Here is a 21089-nt window from a genome sequence, read left to right as displayed (position 1 = left end):
TGGGACACTATCTGGTGCACACCACACATCACATCCATACAGCAGGTGGAGTTAGGAGCAGCCGAGGGCCGGACAGTCGGAGGGCAGGCCAGCCCCAGGAACCAGCTGCCGTCCAGACTGTGACATTATACAAATGTACAGCATGTGAAGAGTTATTGTTATGTTAAGCCTAGCCACTAGAGAGAACTAAGGAACAGTACTATAAATTGCACTGGGTCTTAAACTAAGGGGAGGAGATTAGACTAAAGCTGACAAAGATAAGGGGCTGGATTCTCCACCCCGCCCCGCCACATTTCTACCCCGACCTGCCGGCAGGATTCTCCGTTACGCCGGTCGGTCAATGGGGTTTCCCATTATGGGGCAGCCCCACACCGTCGGGAAACCCAACGGGAACCCGGCAAAACAGAGAATCATGCCAGTGGACAATTCCTCCCCAGATTCATAGTGTGTAGTGCAGTTAGTTCAGATATAATAGTTATAATTAGTAGACAGAGATAGTGTTAGTCAGTGTAGCTTAATTCTTACATGTATGTTTGATATTCAGAATAAGTGTAAAACTCAATGTTAGTAGTGTTAATAGAATTAGTTGTGTTCTTCAAGAGAGCTTTGTGCATCTTTGTGATCACTATGCCTTCCATCCTGGAAACCCCTCATAAAGATCACCACACAGGCAGGTCCCGGGCTTCTGGAACATTCAGTCCCGACCACAGCGCAGATGCAGTCAGATAGCCAGGGACTACAAGTGGGGATGACGGCGAGCATCCAGCACCTGCAGGTGCAGGTGGAGGAGTCCAACCGCATGCAGGAGCAGGGAGTGGTGCCGGTCATACGTGCCACCCAGGCCAACATCGCACGAGTGGCGTCTGCGGTGGAGGCATTGGTGCCGACGGTTTCGGCTATGGATCAGCATGCCCAAGGCCTGGGGCATTCTGTGCAGGCGATGGCCGAGGCCTAGGATAGGGCTGCCCTCTCACAGGCAGCCATGTGCCCGAGCCACCTGGAAATTGCAGCAGCGCTCCTCAGCATGGCCCTATCATAGCAGGCCATGGCTGAGAATGTCGGCGGTATTACCCAGGCGCTGGCCGGCATGGCCCAGTCCCAAAGGGTGGTGGCCCAGTCCCAGGGGAGATGGTCCAGTCACTGACTGATGTGGCACAGTCCCACAGGGTGGTGGCACAGTCGCAGTTTGGTGTGGCGCAGTCCCAGACGGAGATGGTCCATCCCCTGTGCTCCATGGCCGCGAGCATGCAGACCCTGGTCGAAACCAGAGCGGGCCTCCAGGACTGGCAGCGCCAGGTAGCGGGGGGGCCTCGGGATGGCTCTGCTCGCACCCCTGTCCAATGGAGTAGCCTGAGGGCCATCAGGCACCCCGAGGGAGGAAGAGATGATGGGGCCCGTGCCAGTGACTCCTGCGGGGGAGGTGCCGATACAACGCAGCACCTTGGACTCACCCCCTCCCGTCCCTGGCGCATCTGCTGGGCAGCGGGCACAATAGGGCGGCACCATGCCACCCGAGCAGCAGCTGGGTCCATTTTACAATCTGGGAAACCACCTAGGCGTAGCGTTAGGGCCCTTAAGGCCAGAACGTTAGACACCAGATAATTGGCACGGGTGCAGGGCTTTGTTTAGTTATCGGGGTTAAGGCACAGACAGTATATATTTCTTCACAGTAAACACCTGTTAACACCATTAAATCCTGCCTCGGTGCTCTGTCTGATGGGTGTGGGCTGAGGGCTGGTCCGGGCCGGTCGGGTAGACTGGTGCACGCACTGTGGGAGGACCGTGTGATGGACGGCCAGCTCGCATGCAGGGATCACACAGGTGGAAGGTGCTACTGTGGGCAGGAGTCAGACATTGTCATACGGTGTGGAGCACCAGAGCTCTTCGTAGAGGGGGTTGTCATCATCCTCCATCCCATGGACCAGTACCACTGTTACTGCCAACCCAGGGCCCCCAGCTTGTAGCGCCGCCGGAGGGAGTTGCGGACGGTCTGGAGATGTGGGACATGAGGGGCTGTAGGTCTGGGATGTGGTGTCCGTGCTCCTGGCCAGCATCCCCCCACCCCCTCCCTCCCAGGCGGTGAGCCTGAAGGCGATCAGAGCGTCCCATGCGCATTGGCCCTGGCGATAACGTTGTGCGGCCTGCCCAGGCCCCAGGCCTGCTCATCATTCCCCTCCCCCACATCCTCATCTGACAAGGCCTGCCCTTCCTCCTCATCCTCCTCCTCGAGCACTTTGCCCGTCCCGCTGCACGGTGTTGTGGAGGATGCAGCAGGCCACCCCGATGCGGGCGACCCTCTCAGCATCATACTGGAGGGCCCCTCCAGAGCAGTCCAGGCACCTGAAGCGCATCTTCAGGAAGCCAAAGCACCACTCGACAAAATCCTGGTCGCTGTATGGACGTCGTTGTAGCAGGTGTCCACCTTGGCCTGTAGCCTCCAGATAGGTATCACCAGCCCGGGGCGCAATGGGTAACTCCTGTCGTCCTTGAGCCAACCCCTCAGCCCGGGGGGTGGGGGTTGACCCTCGAAGAGGGGGGGGTTGACCCTTGAACATGTCAGGACCACCGAGTGTGCCAGGATGAAGGAATCGTGCACACTCCCCGGGTATCAGGCGCAAAGGTGTACAATGCGCAGCTGATTGGTCACAAACCAGCTATACGTTCTTTGACGGTACCTCTTTCGGTTTATGTACAGCAGCCTGTTAACCCCTGGTGCCCGTAGGGCGACGTGCATCCTATCTATCTCCCCCTGGACCCGGGGCATCCCAGCAATGGTGGCACACCCCGCTGCTCAGGCATCCTGGTGGGCTCGGTCCCCATGGAAATGGATGTACTGTTCCGCCTGGGCATATAGGGCCTCCATGACGGCGTGGATTCACCTGTGCCCGGAGGTCTGTGAGATCCTGGACAGGTCCCCACTCAGTGACTGAAAGGACTCCATCGCGTAGAAGTTCAGGGCGACCGTCAAATTGACAGTCACCGGAAGCGGGTATCCTCCCTATACCCTTGCCATGCCAGGTGTGCCATCATCTGGCAGATGTGTCGCACTGTCTCTCTGCTCATCTGAACTCTCCGACGGCATGCCCAGTCCAGCAGGTCCTGGAATGACGGGCGCTGCCAGGACACACAAGGCCTCATGTGGCACCTCCTTGGCACCTCCTCCTCCTCGGCCTGTTGGGCAGCCAGCCCACCAGCCTGTGCGGCCGCCATCTGCCCCTCTGCAGCCCGGTCCTCTTATGCCTGGTCCTCTGCTGGCCACTCTGCTGCTGCCGCTCTGCTGCTGCCCGTTCCACTGCTGCAGCTTCGCCCTCCTCTTTGAGCAGCCCCCACTCACGCGACCGCAGGGCATCTCACAGAGCTGCGACCATCACCACGGCGGCCACCATTGCTGGTTGAATGCCAAACGCCAATGTCTGCAGGGGGGTGGAAGGCCAACATGTTAGCATTGAGCATACTCCCATGCCCAACCGGGTTTGATGGCCCACGCATGTCCCTCCCCCACTCCCGCACCCCTGCCCCGTCGGTGTCCGGCACCATTGGTGCCCCCGGTCCAGGTGCCCTTCCCTGCTGCCAGGGTTACTGTTGACGGTTCTGCGCATGCGCGGGACCACAGCGGCCCTTCAGCGCCGGTTGGCACGGCGCCAACCCCTCCGCCGCCGGCCTAGCCCCCGGAAATGCAGAGGATTCCGCAACTCCCTGGTGGCCCGAAGCCGGAGTGGTTCGCGCCGTTCTTGGCGCCAGCGTCGTGCCATCCCACCGATTGCGGAAGAATCCCGCCCAATGTTTCAGAGAACTGCAGTGAACAGAGACCAAGGTATTGTTCAGAAGAATTCAAGGAAGAGAAGTGTTCTGAGTTAAAGAGACAATTGCAGTAACTAGATTTAAAGTGCGACAGCAGATTTCAAAAGTAAATGAAACGTATGATGCCATTTTAATACATTCTGGGAAGTGAGGGTTAAAGCAATTGTGAATAGTGAACAGTATGTACAGCAGTCAAGACAAATACATTCTGAAAGGGACTTAGCATGTTAATGAGACCATTGCAGTTTAAGATGTACTTTGAAATGTTAATCCTAAAATCTGTGTGTGAATGTTAAACTAAAGAGGGAGTAATGTATTGTATTATTATCCAATTTTTCATGTTTAGCAAATGTTCTTTTTTTTTAATTTAGAGTACCCAATTATTTTTTCTCCAATTGAGGGACAATTTAGTGTGGCCAATCCACCTAAACTGCACATCTTTGGGTTGTGGGGGTGAAACCCAAGCAGACATGGGGAGAATGCGCATTAGCAAATGTTCTTGATTTTGAAACTAATTAGTGGTGCCGTGATTCCACTTTTTATTTTAAAAAAGTAACGGTTATGTGGTCTTTTGAGCCAGGGTTCCACTCTGGGATCTTCCTATCCAGTTATCACATAAACTGGGAAGATAACAGAGTTTATGTGTGTGAGTCCGCCCTTGATGAAACCAGCTTAAGCTCTTTAAAATGGCTTTTGCTTCCAACAGTTTATTATGGAAAATTTTCATCCGTACAATTGACTGTGCTTGGGATCTTCTGGTATTAAATTTTAATCAGCTTCTGTCAGTTCAGGCCTATCCAAGCTAAAGTTGATTTGCTGATACACTTTCCCTATTTTTACTTGCGTGATGTCAGAAAATATTACTGTGATAGACACACCCCTGGGTCATTATCCAAAAGGAAAGTATACCATGGGAAATAATGATATATCCCAATGCCTCTGTGCTGGCAGGTTTTTTTTCCCTCTCAGTCTGTTTAACACCTAAATTGCATGTTGCACTACCGTCTCATTTCTGCACCAATTTCCTAATATCTCCCTCGATAACATAGATCATTTACGATAGGTGGACAGAGATATAACAGTAATCAGGTGACCACCTCACTGACTGGAGCAGATGTGGATCTGATCACTTAATCCGAGCCTTGCAATCAATTAATTTGTTCGGATCAAATACTGAGTAATCGTTACGCTTGACACGATCTCTGGCATTGCCTTTTAAGTTTCTGACTCTGGGACTTGTCATTTCATCTATTTCCTTTTCAGCTCAGAGATCTGAATATTAGTCTCCATGTTGGCAAGAAAAAAACATTAAACAGCAGCTTTTAACATTTAACATTGGAACTTGCCTTCTTTATATTTGAGAATTGTACTTCGAATGTTGAAAAGTTCTTTTTTCAGTTTATTTCAGAGTTCATAGTAATCCAAAAGTGAATGCAAAGGAAATAACTTTCGGGTTCAATTTTTTAAAAAATCTGGTCCCCCCATTGCAATGTTGTCAAATATTGACTAGTACATAAACAATTATGAATAAAACTATTCAAAAGCTGGCATTTCATGGGGTAAGTGAACATTGATAAATTCTTATTGTATTGCAAATGTATTGGCCAACATGCTTGTTGATTAGTATTTTGTAAGATAAGAACCAGAAAAACTTTTTGCAACATTGCATTCTGAATACAGATTTGTTTTTGTAGGTTTAATTTGGATCCAGAGAAGAAATGTACAGACAGCGTGTTGTGGGAATCTCTGGAGATCGCTCAGCTTAAACATGTGGTGAAAGCATTACCAGGAGGTTTAGGTAACCGAGGCAAATAAATAATTTGCAAGAGAAGCACAGAAAGCCACTAACAACATTTGTGCTTTCATGAGAGATAATCTTCAACTACATTTGAGAATGCATGATTTCGATTTGATCTCCTTTGTTTCTTTAGGATTGTGTTTCTTTGAGGATGTCATTTCATGAATAATTTTTATATGATTCAATTCATTGTACACAAACTTTCCAATAATCCACAAATTTATCATTGAAATAAAGTTTTGATCATGATAAAACTTAAAGCAATTAATTTCATAATAACACAATAAAATCTGTTTTGTATTTTGGATGTTTCAGTACCTTCATCTCATAAACCTGACCTCAGGCAAGATGTTTTGGCCTGGCTCATAAGTTTATCTTTTGATGTAGAGCTATCATTTTGTTAGCTTCAAGGTTGATAGTGTGAACAATTATCTTGCTTTAGATTTTTTGTTTGAGGGAAAGAAAATTGAGTGAGGGAAAGGCAGTGTCTGCGAGGGAGAGAGTTTGAGAGACAGAGCACGTAGAATAGTTGAGGGACAGGGAGAGAGAAAGTGTGGTGACATTCATCTTGGCAGGTGGTGCAAAATAACCACTAGTGATTGGCAACAGATTTTGGAAAAGAGTAAAAACAACAGGGTTGTGATGATGGGAGACTTCAACTTCCCCAATATTGACTGGGGCTCACTTAGTGCCAGGGGCTTAGATGGGGCAGAATTTGTAAGGAGCATCCAGGAGGGCTTCTTAAAACAATATGTAGACAGTCCAACTAGGGAAGGTGCGGTACTGAACCTGGTATTGGGGAATGAGCACGGCCAGGTGGTAGAAGTTTCAGTAGGGGAGCATTTCGGGAACAGTGACCACAATTCAGTAAGTTTTAAAGTGCTGGTGGACAAGGATAAGAGTGGTCCTAGGGTGAATGTGCTAAATTGGGGGAAAGCTAATTATAACAACATTAGGCGGGAACTGAAGAACCTAGATTGGGGGTGGATGTTTGAGGGTAAATCAACATCTGACATGTGGGAGGCTTTCGAGTGTCAGTTGAAAGGAATTCAGGACCGGCATGTTCCTGTGAGGAAGAAGGATAAATACGTCAATTTTCGGGAACCTTGGATAACGAGAGATATTGTAGGCCTCGTCAAAAAGAAAAAGGAGGCATTTGTCAGGACTAAAAGGCTGGGAACAGACGAAGCCTGTGTGGACTATAAGTAGGAAGGAACTTAAGCAAGGAGTCAGGAGGGCTAGAAGGGGTCACGAAAAGTCATTGGCAAATAGGATTAAGGAAAATCCTAAGGCTTTTTACACGTACATAAAAAGCAAGAGGGTAGCCAGGGAAAGGGTTGGCCCACTGAAGGATAGGCAAGGGAATCTATGTGTGGAGCCAGAGGAAATGGGCGAGGTACTAAATGAATACTTTGCATCAGTATTCACCAAAGAGAAGGAATTGGTAGATGTTGAGTCTGGAGAAGGGTGTGTAGATAGCCTGGGTCACATTGAGATCCAAAAAGACGAGGTGTTGAGCGTCTTGAAAAATATTAAGGTAGATAAGTCCCCAGGGCCTGATGGGATCTACCCCAGAATACTGAAGGAGGCTAGAGAGGAAATTACTGAGGCCTTGACAGAAATCTTTGGATCCTCACTGTCTTCGGTGATGTCCCGGAGGACTGGAGAATAACCAATGTTGTTCCTCTGTTTAAGAAGGGTAGCAAGGATAATCCAGGGAACTACAGGCCGGTGAGCCTTACGTCAGTGGTAGGGAAATTACTGGAGAGAATTCTTCGAGACAGGATCTACTCCCATTTGGAAGCAAATGGACGTATTAGTGAGAGGCAGCATGGTTTTGTGAAGGGGAGGTTGTATCTCACTAACTTGATAGAGTTTTTCGAGGAGGTCACAAAGATGATTGATGCAGGTAGGGCAGTGGATGTTGTCTATATGGACTTCAGTAAGACCTTTGACAAGGTCCCTCATGGTAGACTAGTACAAAAGGTGAAGTCACACAGGATCAGGGGTGAGCTAGCAAGGTGGATACAGAACTGGCTAGGTCATAGAAGACAGAGAGTAGCAATGGAAGAATGCTTTTCTAATTGGAGGGCTGTGACTAGTGGTGTTCCGCAGTGCTGGGACCTTTGCTGTTTGTAGTATATGTAAATGATTTGGAGGAAAATGTAACTGGTCTGATTAGTAAGTTTGTAGACGACACAAAGGTTGGTGGAATTGCGGATAGCGATGAGGACTGTCAGAGGATACAGCAGGATTTAGATTATTTGGAGACTTGGGCGGAGAGATGGCAGATGGAGTTTAATCCGGACAAATGTGAGGTAATGCATTTTGGAAGGTCTAATGCAGGTAGGGAATATACAGTGAATGGTAGAACCCTCAAGAGTATTGAAAGTCAGAGAGATCTAGGTGTACAGGTCCACAGGTCACTGAAAGGGGCAACACAGGTGGAGAAGGTAGTCAAGAAGGCATACGGCATGCTTACCTTCATTGGCCGGGGCATTGAGTATAAGAATTGGCAAGTCATGTTGCAGCTGTATAGAACCTTAGTTAGGCCACACTTGAAGTATAGTGTTCAATTCTGGTCGCCACACTACCAGAAGGATGTGGAGGTTTTAGAGAGGGTGCAGAAGAGATTTACCAGAATGTTGCCTGGAATGGACGGCATTAGCTATGAGGAGCTGGAGAATAAACACGGTTTGTTCTCACTGCAACGACGGAGGTTGAGGGGCGACCTGATAGAGGTCTACAAAATTATGAGGGGCATAGACAGAGTGGATAGTCAGAGGCTTTTCCCCAGGGTAAAGGGTTCAATTACTAGGGGGGCATAGGTTTAAGGTGCGAGGGGCAAGGTTTAGAGTAGATGTACGAGGCAAGTTTTTTACACAGAGGGTAGTGGGTGCCTGGAACTCGCTACCGGAGGAAGTGGTGGAAGCAGGGATGATAGTGACATTTAAGGGGCATCTTGACAAATACATGAATAGGATGGGAATAGAGGGATACGGAACCAGGAAGTGTAGAAGATTGTAGTTTAGTCGGGCAGCATGGTCGGCACGGGCTTCGCGGGCCGAAGGGCCTGTTCCTGTGCTTACTTTTCTTTGTTCTTTGTTCTAACCCGTTTTACAATCTGTCTGATATTTCTTTGCCATTGAAGTTAATCCAAAAGAAAATTTAGAGGAAGAATGCAAAATGAGCTGTCAATTTACTACTGGCAACTTTGAGCGACATCATAAGATGAATGTCACCTCCATGAAGTCACAGATCAGTGGTTCCGTGATGAATGGGTTTTTCCAGATAATTTTAAGCCCAGATGCACTATGCTTGGACAAGAGAAAACTATTTTAAAGTTTTTATTTTTAGTTCAGAATGAGAGAGAGGTTGCTGAGTGAAAAGTTGACAAAGTGAGAGTGGAAAACTAAATGTTTACTGCACCTGCATTTTTAAAGTATGAAAATCCAAATATGGTTGGTTCACGGAACAGATTAATTTAGTCGTATTTGGTTCATCTTTCTGCTTCTAGTGAATAAGAATTTTTTGTTAGGAACCAATCAAAAACACTTGCGACCAGGGACTAGGCAGGGATGTCCTATGTCCCCCCTGCTGTTTGCACTCGCGATTGAGCCGTTGGCCATCGCATTAAGAAGTTCGGGGATATGGAAAGGAATAATGCGGGGGGGACAGAGCATAGGGTGTCCTTATATGGCGATGACTTGCTGTTATACGTGTCGGAACCGAGTGTGTCGATAGGGGAAATATTGGAGCTGCTTTGGGGTACAAACTAAATCTAGACAAGAGTGAGTATTTTGTGATGGCTCGGCCGGGGGTGGGGGCAGGGGTGGGGGGGTTGCCTTTCCTTAGGGCAGGGACTCACTTTAGATACCTGGGAGTGCAGGTTGCCCGGGAGTGGGGAAGGCTCCGCAGGTGCAACATTTCTAGTTTGGTGGGGAGAATTAAAGCTGATCTGGCAAGTTGGGATAGTCTCCCTCTGTCACTGGCAGGTTGGGTACAGGCGGTTAAAATGAAGGTGTTGCCGCGATTTCTGTTTATTTTCCAATGCCTGCCGATTTTCCTGCCAAAGGCATTTTTCAGAGAGATTGAGGGAAGGATTACTTTTTTCATATGGGGAGGGAAGGTGGTCAGAGTTAGAAAGGTGCTGCGACCGAGGGGAAGGCAGGCAGGGGGTTTGGGTCTTCCGAACCTGATGTATTATTACTGGGCGGCGAACGTGGAGAAGGTGCGGAGCTGGGTCAGAGATGTTGATTCCCAGTGGGTCAGAATGGAGGAGAGTTTGTGCAGGGTGTCAGGCTTGAAGGCACTAGCAACAGCGCCGCTCCCGATAGCCCCGGGGAAATACTCAGTGTATGCGGTAATAATAGCTTCATTGAGAATTTGGAGGCAGTTTTGCCAACACTTCGGGTTGGGGGCAGGGTCAAGAGAAATGCCGATTCGGGGGAACCACAGATTTGAGCCAGGAAAGTGGGATGGAAATTTTCGGAAATGGGAGGAGAAGGGGATTAGGACACTAAAGGATTTGTTTCTTAGTGGTCGGTTTGCAGGATTGAAGGAACTGGAAGCAAAGCATGGGCTGGAGCAGGGGGAAATGTTTAGATACATGCAGGTTCGAGATTTTGCCAGAAAGGAGATACAGAGCTTCCCGGTGGAGCCGGCCTCCACATTGCTGGAGGCGGTGCTGACGACAGAGGGACTGGAGAAGGGGGCAGTGTCGGCGGTTTACGGGGCTATTTTGGAGGAGGAGAAGGCACTGCTGGATGGGATCAAGGCAAAGTGGGAGGAAGAGTTGGGAGAGGATATGGAGGAGGGGATCTGGTGTGAGGTGCTCCGGAGAGTGAATGCCTCCACCTCGTGCGCGAGGTTGTGACTGATACAGCTGAAGGTTGTATACAGAGCACACCTCACGAGAGCGAGGATGAGCCGATTCTTTGAAGGAGTAGAAGATGTGTGTGAACGTTGCGGGGGGGGCGCTAATCAAGTTCTTATGTTTTGGTTCTGTCCAAAGCTGGAGGATTACTGGAAGGAGGCTTTTAGGGTAATCTCTAAAACTGGACCCGGGCCCCCGGCAGGCCATATTCGGGGTGTCGGACCAGCCGGGTTTGGAAACGGGTGCGGAGGTAGATGTTGTAGCCTTCGCCTCGTTGATCGCCCAAAGGCGGATCCTGGTAGGGTGGAGATCAACCTCTCCATCCTGTGTCCTGGCGTGGTGGAGGGGACTTATTGAGATTTTTGACTCTTGAGAAGGTTAAGTTTGAACTGAGGGGAAGGATGGAGGGGCTCTACAATTCATGGTCATTATTCATTATGCACTTTCAAGAACTGGATAACATCGAACATTAGTTGGGGGGGGGTTGGGGGGGAGGGTTGGGGGGAGGGGGACTGTGTGTGTTAATGGTGACTATGGGTGATTCCTGATTCCTTTTTATCATTTGTTTATGTGAACACGCGGGCTAATGTTTGGGGTTTGGTGGGAGGATGGGATCGTTGTTATTGATATGGGGATTGACATACTTGTTAATGATTATTGTTTATTGTTGCTGGGTGTAAATCTGGGAGAAAATGGGGAAAAGGAGGAGAATAAAAATATTTTTTTTTAAAAACACTTGCAACCAAATCCATGATGGGCTGGATTTTCCTGTTGGAGTCAAGAAATTCAAGTTGGGCCTTTTCCTGGACTGAGGAAAACTGCCTGTCACTTCTGAACATAACCGTCATATTTTCATTTCTGGAGATGCGGGCAGGCAGGTTTTTTGTTTTCTGACGCCCAAGGCAGCATCATAGGAGTGGAGGTGCTGAGATGGGATGGATTGAAGGCCTCCCTTCTAATAGAAATGTCACTCAAAAAAACAACCATCGTCCTGAAAGAAAACTCCAGACCAAATGCAAAAAACGTTATTCGCCTCAAGTGGTCACTCAGTTATAAAAATAAACATTTTCTCAGTAATCACATTAAAGACAGACTCCTTCAAAAAAATCAAATGACACGTTTTTATCAATGAACTCATTATGAACCATCACCTTTCTCAGAATTTAGGACAACCATTAACATGCACGAGGTTGGAGCCAGATATTGCAGTTAGATAAGAGAGGCTGACTGGGATGTAATGAGGAAGAAGGTGCCAGAGGTAGAGCGGGCAAGTGGATAGCTATCAACCAAACTTTGTATACAATGCTGAGGAAATAAATTGTTCAACAGCTTTTGGAACTCAGCCAAGCATTCTTAATAAGCTCAGCTGTCAAAACACCATTACAGCTCTAAACAATGGACCCAATTGAAAATGGAAAACGGGTGGCTACTTTGTTTCCTTTAAGCTACATCAGAGAAGCTGTCCAGGAACAGGCGGATGGATGTTCCTTATTTTAGTCAAGGCTTTTTGTTTTCAAATGTAAATAACTGTAGACATATAAACTGCTTCAGATAATGATATTAGAATTTCGAAGCACTATCTCCTTCAGGTTTGAACACATAAAAGCACTTTTCTACTGGGAAAAGTACTCTAATGCATCTCAACACTTCCGCAATCCTGATCAATATGGTGGTCAATGAACCTTCGCAAGACAGTACCTTGTAATCTATCACTGCAGTGGAAACACATGGTAACTCAAAAACAGCATCTAATGATGATATTTGAAGCAGATGAAATATTTAACACTTAACTGTCAGAACGTTCCTGACTTCTCAGCAAGCTTCAACCAAGGTTCCTGAAGTCTCAAACAAGGACGTTTTCAGAATCCTTCCAAACCATACCTGACTCAATGAAAATAATGGAGGACAGGAAATACATCTTTCTCCTAGGACAGAGAATAGCTACCTCAAAGCCAGAGGACTTTGTGTTTGGTGTCCTAATCAAATTCTAACCTGAACCTTTCCCACCACTGGGAAGATTGCATGGGTTGATTTTTATAGAGGACATTTAAATTTCCCAATACCTTTCAGACTAAATCCATCCACCTGCCCCCCCCCCCCAACCTCTGTCACGTTCCTCGACATTTCCATCACATCCCAGATAGCCTCTCCTGTTTAATTGCAATACTTAGCTCAAACCCAATGCATGTTGATGTGTATCCTAGCTTTTGAAAAAGATGATGGTTTAAAACAGGAGTACATTGGTAAATGAACAGCAAGGACTGCAGATTTATAGTTTTCAAAGGGAAATTGTTAGCATCACACCATTTGGTTTCCGAAGCACTGGCAAAATTCCAGAAGTCACATAATCATTAAATTTGGTTGATTCCTTGATAATACAAGATGTGTTACTGACATAACACAATATTATATCTTCTGATTAGTGCCTCCACCCTCCCCTGATCTTGAGTGGAACGGTAAGTCATGATTTTCAACCAATGATCTGTGACAGGTTCCATTAGTGGTGCAGGCGTCTGCTTCCAATATTTAAATTAAGTGGCCTCTCCATGGCCCCACACACTTTGGCACAATCAGCTCTGGAAGACAAAGGTAGACACATTGGCACTTATTATCAGGCTCTTTGTATTTGGTTCAAAGTAATTTCAGTTGTGAAACAATAAACGAGACAGCAATAATTTGCAATACATTTTGAAAAGAGTAATTGGAAAAAATGACCAGATATTCCTTTTTCACAGCTCTGGCAACATCTTGGCCATATTGTATGTAATATGAAAATTCACTTATTGAGGTTTAGGTGAAAGCTACCTGTCGCTGGAATGATTATTTTGGTTCCTAATTGATTTTTTTTTCACCTTTGAATGGTAGATGCTACAGTTACTGAAGGAGGAGAGAATTTTAGCTTGGGTCAGCGTCAACTGTTTTGCTTGGCAAGAGCGTTTGTGCGCAAAAGTAGCGTGCTGATCATGGATGAAGCCACAGCCTCGATAGACATGGCAACAGTAAGTACCACGGTCCAGCTTCCACTGATGAATTGTTCACTGTGTGACATCATTCCAGGGACCTCTGAAATGATTTTTAGAAATTATATTGTGATTCACTATCAATTACTACAAAGACGAGAGAAGTGAATAATCGAGGCTTTATTGAGCAAAGATGTGTGGCCTCCTGTAGCTGCTACCAGAATGGGAGCAGCCCCAGCGAGCACACACATTTATACGCCGCCTACTGGGCGGAGCCAGCAGGCAGGGATTTACCCATATACCTCTAGTACAGGAGTCTTACCGTACTACATCTAATATACATCTAATACAGTTAGTGGTGACTACCACATATTGTCAAGGTATTTTAAACTTAAAAATTGCAAGGTTTTGCAGGATAACTCTGACTGGGGATCAAAAATACTCCCATCCATATAGCTTAAAGAGGCCAATCAGTTCGACATCTATGGTAGGAAATATTAGTCTCTCTAATTAAAAAAGGAATTATCATATATCCAGATGAAGATAAAATATTTAAATGTCGTTGGTACAGATTTCAAACGGAACATTTGTGCTTGACAACCCTCATAATCTGTGAGGAGGTAGCAGACATGGTAGATAAGGCAATTATAGTTGATACAGTATGCAGAGATTTTAATGGCCTTTGACAAGGTGTCACATGGGAAATTGGTAAAGAAGTTCAAAGGGTCAGGAATTTAGATTAAAAATTGGTTATTAGAGGGAAAATGGATAGTCAGAGTAGAGGGGTTAAAGTAGCTAATAGTTCCAATACGCTTTAGTCATGGAGCTATTTTCTTTCATCTCAAGCGATAGAATCCGTACAGCGCAGAAGGAGACTATTCGGCCCATCAAGTCTGCACCGACCCTCTGAAAGAGAACCCTACCCAGGCCCACACCCCTGCCCTATCCCCGTAACCCCACCTAACCTTCAGACATGAAGGGGCAATTTCAGCATAAGCAATCCACCTAATCTGCACATTTTTGGACTATGGGAGGAAACCGGAGCACCCGGAAGAAACCCACGCAGACATGGGGAGAACGTACACACTCCACACACACACACACACACACACAGTCACCCAAAACTGGAATTGAACCCGGGTCTCTGGTGCTGTGAGGCAGCAGTGCTTACCACCGTGTCACCGTGCTGCCAAGAGATAAGCTGTATAACATCTTAATAAAACCTTAGAGTGCAGTATGCAATTTGGGCTCAAAGAGGGAAGAAAGTCATTAAAGCTTCAGAAAGCGTACAACGTACATTCATTTTGAATGTGGTCAATGTTGTCTGCTGCTGGATGCCAACAACTCAATGATGAAGCATAGCTTCAGGTATTTCCAGTTAGATGTTGTTAACACAGTGTAAAGTGGATGAAATGACTCCCCTATTTTCCCACTCCAGGTCTGACCAATCAGGATATTTTCTGGTTTTAAAGAGGCTGTGCTTTGCAAATGCTGCAGGTGTCCCATTATTTATGCTTTCACATTGTAACGAATTAGTCAGACAGTTTTCGTAGATTAAGCTAGTGTGCCCACACACTCACTTTTTTTAATGGTATTTTATTCCAAACACATGTAACATGACAAAATACAAATACACAGTCCATCAAATTACAATCCACAGTTTGTACAGTTTTTCCCCTTATATCCCCTCCCCCTCCCCACGACAACAACTCCTCAAATAGCATCATAAACATCCCCCACTGCACCTCGAAGCCCTCCTCTGACCCCCTCAACTCGAACTTAATCTTCTCTAACCAGAGAAAGTCATACAAATCCCCCAGCCAAGCCGCCACCCCTGGTGGGGGATCCAACCTCCAATTTAACAGGATCCTTCATCGGGCAATTAGAGAGGTGAAAGCCACAATATCGACCCCCTTCCACTCCAGGAGCTCCGGCACCTCCGAGACCCAGAAAATCACCACCATAGTGTCTGGCTCAACTTCCACCCTCACTATCTTGGACACTGTTCCAAACACTGCCTCCCAATAGCTCTCCAGCCCCAGAACATATACGCATGGTTCATCGGCCCCCTGCCCACACTTCTCACACCAACCTGCCACCCCCTGGAAGAATCCACTCATCCTCTCCCGAGTCATGTGCACCCTATGCACTACCTTGAACTGAATCAAGCTCATCCTCGTGCAGGAGGAGATCGAGTTCACCTGCCGCATCGCCTCAACACCACAGCCTCCAACCTATTTTCCTCCCCAATCCTCCTACCATTTACACTTGATCCTCATGGCCTGCGCCCCACCCTATTCCCCCAACACCTGTATATATCCCCAATCCTGTCCTCCCCCCAAGTCGTCAGGAGGCAGCAGTTGCTCCAACAGTGTGTACTCTGGTGGCTTGGGAAATGCCCTCCACTCCTTTCACGCAAAGTCCTGCACCTGTAAATACCTAAACTCAATGCCCTCTGCAGCTCAAACCTCACCTGCAGCTCGTTCAGTCCCGCAAACATCCTCTCCGAACAAATCCCTATCCAGATCCAGCCCCGGTTCCCTCCACTTCCCATACATCCCGTCCATCTCCCCCAGCTCGAACCTATGGTCCCCACAAAATGTTGTCAGTCCCGAAGTTCCTTCCAACTTAAAATGCCTCCTCAACTAGTTCCATGCCCTGACCGTCATTTGCACCACTAGGCTCCACGTATGCATCCCTCAGGCTAACGACAATGGGGCCGTCACCATGGCCCTCAGACTGGATCCCCTGCAGGACTCCTCTCATCCACGCACACTTGTTCAGATGGCAGAATATGAGGACAGGCTTACGGATTTTTTAGAATTCACAAAGATAAAACAAGGAAGTATATGGTCAGCTGTTCCTTGGCTAATCTCGGTGCGGTGATTCCACCTTGCGGCTATTTTGTTCAGTTGTTTTCCTGAGTGTAGTTGTACTGTGAAGATTACCACATTTTATGTCCAAAAATCTTGGTTTGCAGATTTCTCTTCACAGGATGGTTATTTTACAAATCACAATACTTCCCAGAGAGAGAGGCAAAGAGGGCTTCAGTAGCCTGTTTCAGTACAGCATTATTTTGATCTCTCTTTCTCCTACTTGGTAAATAGTCCCTTAAAGTAGTCTGCTGGCTGTATTTCCCAGATAATGTCTATTAATCCACACCTGCTGCAGTCAGCATTTTAGAACAGGTGAGACACGTTGACGTCTCATCTCAGAAATATTTGGGAAGTTTCAGAATAGTCTAAAGCTAACAGTTGGTGGGGTCTTTCATGGTACCCATGGGTTGAATGTGTTTCCCCCCCCCATCCCACTTGCTGAATGCAAGCTGTATGATGTAGCCATCAGGGCAGTCTCCATTGTTTTTAAGAGGATTTCAGTTTCTTTTAAAATCCAACCAGAAAAAGAAAAATTAGAAATGTTATCTAAAAACAAAGCACATCCTCATCACAATGAGCATAAGTCATAATTGCATGTGCAAGGAGGGTGCATATAGTCACCTCAGACGAAATGAAGCTGCTTTGCATCCTTTTAATAATATTCTACCACCAAAAACCTTAACCACAGAATCCCTATATTCAAAATTTAGATTGGACCAAGGTATAGCTTCAAGGATTTAAATACCTAAAGGCCATACAGTGCTGACCTTAATCATCCATTTTTAAAGAATGGCCGGAATTCTCTTTTCCCGCTGGCAAACAACCCCGCGTGCGGGTTTCCCAGTGGCATAGGATGGCTTCAATGGGAAGTCCCATTGACAAGCCTGTGGGTGGCATCATGCTGCATCTTACATCAGTACTAAGCTCTCCATTGAACGCCGTTGATAAATGCATTTCCCCTTTAAAGATTGCAGGTTGCCTTTAAATGGTGGGAGGCCTGCTGATTATTACATCCGTCCAAAGGACAAACTACCTATATGAAGCAATTTAATGCCAGCAGCTCACCTACTGTATTTAAATGAAATAAAACACAGGAATAGATCATGGACGAGATTCTCCATTTGGGAGACTGTGGGCTGGATTCTCCCATTTTGAGGCTATGTCCGGAGGGAGTGTCTGTTTTACAATGAAAAAATCGGCGGGGGAGCTAGCAGCCGTGCCACGGCTTTACCTGCAGATACGGATGTGGCCGTGCATGCACATTGCGGCGACCTGCAGCGTCCGCGCCGTACAACATGGCGCCGGCCTGGACCCGGCCTGCCAGATAGTGCCTCCCTGGATCCCCCGGACCACCCCCCCACCAGTCCACACCGAAGCCTCCCTGGCCAGCGGAATGACCACCCCCCCCCCCCCCCCCCCCCCCCCGCCCCCAACTGAGCACAGTCCACAGCTGGCATACGAGGTCCCCGAAAACTGTGAGGGCACGCAACCAACGCAGTCGGGAAGTCGGTTCATTGGGGGAGGGCCTCAGGTGATGTCCTGAGGCCGCCCCAATGGCGTGGAGCGTACTCAGCGATTATGCCGTTTCTGAGGGGTCAGAACATCAAAAAAACGGCACCGCCCCGATTTTGGTGTAAAAACGGATTCGCCGGCCAATCGCCAAACGCGATTTCGGCGTCGGCAATCGGAGAATCCCGCCCTTATTTCTCCCGCCAGAGCTGTCTCTCATCAACATCATTGTTGGTCCATTCGATTGGTTGCACACCCACCCAATGTACATATGAAAAATTGCACTCGATACATTTAACAGGTGTTCTATGGTACTTATACAGCCCAGGAAGATAAAACCTGGACACGTCTGATAAAGTATTATTTCTGTAGAGAAATGGTTTGACTCATTATTGGGGGGAGGTGTTCTTGTTGTGCCCTGTATTGTATTTTTACAACTTGAATGTGCATCAAGCTCAGCCTTAGACTGTATCTTTAACTGCAAATGTAATATTGGAGGAAAGTGGTTTCCTTTTGCACTACACAGTGATCTAAATCTACAATCAAACTGTGTCCTAAAGCAAGGTGAGCTATCTTTCTGGCTTAGCACATGGCTAAATCACTGGCTTTGAAAGCAGACCAAGGCAGGCCAGCAGCACAGTTCAATTCCTGTACCAGCCTCCCCGAACAGGTGCCGGAATGTGGCGACTAGGGGCTTTTCACAGTAACTTCATTTGAAGCCTACTTGTGACAATAAGTGTTTTTCATTTCATTCATTCCAGAAAGTCTCACTTAGCTTTGGTGGGAATTAGGTTGGATATAAAAGCAGCTGGAGAAAGGAAAGGCAAATAGCAGATACCAATTGGGTAATGTAAAAAGAAGAGAACGGGGAAGGGGCGTTAAGTGATTTGAGCGCGGGAGTGGCTGCGTGTTTGTGAGCTCAGGCTCTGCTTATCTTTTGATCAGTCTTTTCATCCTAATGCACATTTTGTATTTGTCTTTTCTTGGGTTGCATGGCTTGTGCTATGTCCCAGAAAGTGTTTGATCAGTATCCTTGCAAGAAAGAGCCAAGATAAAATACTAAAATCCTTGTTTGTTCATGGTGGCTGGAGTGGACTGGGGTGAAGCCCTGCTTGCAAGGGCACTTTTGCGATTGAGCGGGCTTTCGTCTTGACGGTGCTATGTGCCGGTTTATCTCAGTTGGACAGCTGGTTTGTGATGCAGACGATGCCAACAACGCAGGTTGAATTCTCATACCAGCTGAGGTTATTCATGAAGGCCCCCCTGCTCAACCTTGTCCCTCACCTGTGGTGTGGCGATCCTCAGGTTAAATCACCACCAGTCAGCTCTCCCCCTCAAAGGGGAAAGCAGCCTATGGTCATCTGTGACTATGACAATTTTACTCATTACTGTGTGCATCAGATGATGGCTACCAACGGAGATTTTGGCCAGAATTCTCCGGTCATTCACTGATGGCAGAATTCTCTGGTTCCACCGGCAGCGCACCCATGGGGCATCATTCTCCGCCGGCGGGAGTCTCCGTTTTGCCAGCACCAGGGGGATTCCCGACGGCGTGGGGCTGCCCCACAATGGGAAACCCCATTGACCGGCCGGTGTTACGGAGACTCCCGCCGGCCGGTCGGCGCAGAAATGTGGCGGGGTGGGTAGGAGAATTTCGCCCATGATGTTTCCCGGCAGCGTGGAATGGCTTCAATGGGAATTCCCATTGTCAGAAGCGGGAGTAGAGAATCCCGGCGCCAGCGAACGGCGTGCTGTTGGGTATAATGAATCCACTCTTGGCTCCTGCATGGGTGTGGCAGGGTCGGGTATCCGAAGAAGATGGCTTTGGTGCGTCACTGATGCCTATGGCATTGCAGGGGCTGAGAGAATTGTATGTTGGTGCGCACCCGATTTGGCTGGGGGAAATGTATCCTGACTTCATATACTGGTTTTAGTCCATATGGCATTGGTGTTTGGGGGGAGGGGGGGGGGGTACCATTTTGTCATGCTTTTTACAACCGTATCCTGTTCTTCCTTCGGTTCTTGGTGGGGTCATGAGAGCATTCAGTTTTGTCCACTGAATGTACCAAGCCAGTTATGGGCCCTCCTGTGCCCATAAATGTTAAGCTGTTTTTTTCCCTTTTTATGTATGTATTATTCTGGAACTTTGTTGCTTCGATTTCTAAAATGTAAAATCCTATTAAATAAACTTTTTTTTAAAAACAGAACTATAATATGGGGATTCGGGGGGGGGGGGGACTGTAGTTACCAGTATGTAGAATTTGTTGGAAAAGGAACTTAATATTAATTGTTATCTTTCATAGGAAAATATTTTACAGAAAGTTGTGATGACAGCCTTTGCAGATCGGACAGTGGTGACCATTGCTGTAAGTAATTCCTACTTTCCTGCTTTTACATTCTGCTTAGATTTGGAATAGTCAGGATATTAGGTGCCATTGATTGTAGGTGAAGGAGCTTGAAGATTGGAATTTTCAATAGGAAGAATTTTTCCCCCAGGGAATTCCAGTTGCACAGGACATTGGTTTGTTCCCTGTTTTTGCACATTGATTTGGTCTGATACATGAGCCACTTCAGATGGCAATCAAGTTTAAGTACAGATGCTCGACTAGATCGGTATGTGCCAGACTGAATAAGGACTTATCATAGAATTTACAGTGCAGAAGGAGGCCATTCGGCCCATCGAGTCTGCACCGGCTCTTTGAAAGAGCACCCTACCCCCCCCCAAGGTCCACACCTCCACCCTATCCCCATAACCCAGTAACCTCACCCAACACTAAGGGCAATTTTGGACACTAAGGGCAATTTATCATGGCCAATCCACCTAACCTGCACAGCTTTGGACTGTGGGAGGAAACCGGAGCACCCGGAGGAAACCGGAGCACCCGGAGGAAGCCCACGCACACACGGGGAGGATGTGCAGACTCCCGCACAGACAGTGACCCAAGCCGGAATCGAACTAGGGACCCTGGAGCTGTGAAGCAATTGTGCTATCCACAATGCTACCGTGCTGCCCGTGGTTCACTTGAGTGTACCAGTTGGGTTACTCTGATAGCTTCATAAGTCACTTTACTGATTATTCCTTCTTTAAACAGAATTTTAATTCTTCTGGGTGGGGGGTGAGGGTTGCAGGTGGATTTGAGATCAGTTTTAATTGATCCAGCCCTCTGGAAGACAAGTTCAGTACCATAGCCTTTATACTAACAAAAACAGGGGGCGAGATTCTCCGACCCCCCACTGGGTCGGAGAATCGCCGTGGGGCCATCGTGAAT

The 21089-nt window shown here is 47.3% G+C and overlaps 1 protein-coding gene across 1 annotated transcript in view; it reads left to right on the top strand.

Moving 5' to 3' along the window:
- Positions 1 to 21089, top strand: part of LOC140384522 (ATP-binding cassette sub-family C member 8-like) — a 497256-nt gene that overhangs the window by 467660 nt on the left and 8507 nt on the right. The window contains 3 exon segments of the mRNA XM_072466291.1: positions 5496 to 5599; positions 13341 to 13474; positions 20124 to 20186. Of these exon segments, the coding sequence (XP_072322392.1) occupies positions 5496 to 5599; positions 13341 to 13474; positions 20124 to 20186 (301 nt within the window).

This window comes from Scyliorhinus torazame, chromosome 10 (genome assembly GCF_047496885.1).
Source record: "Scyliorhinus torazame isolate Kashiwa2021f chromosome 10, sScyTor2.1, whole genome shotgun sequence".
Taxonomy (NCBI): Eukaryota; Metazoa; Chordata; class Chondrichthyes; order Carcharhiniformes; family Scyliorhinidae; genus Scyliorhinus; species Scyliorhinus torazame.
Note: the sequence above shows the minus strand (reverse complement) of the source record. Positions and strands in the feature narration are given on the sequence as shown.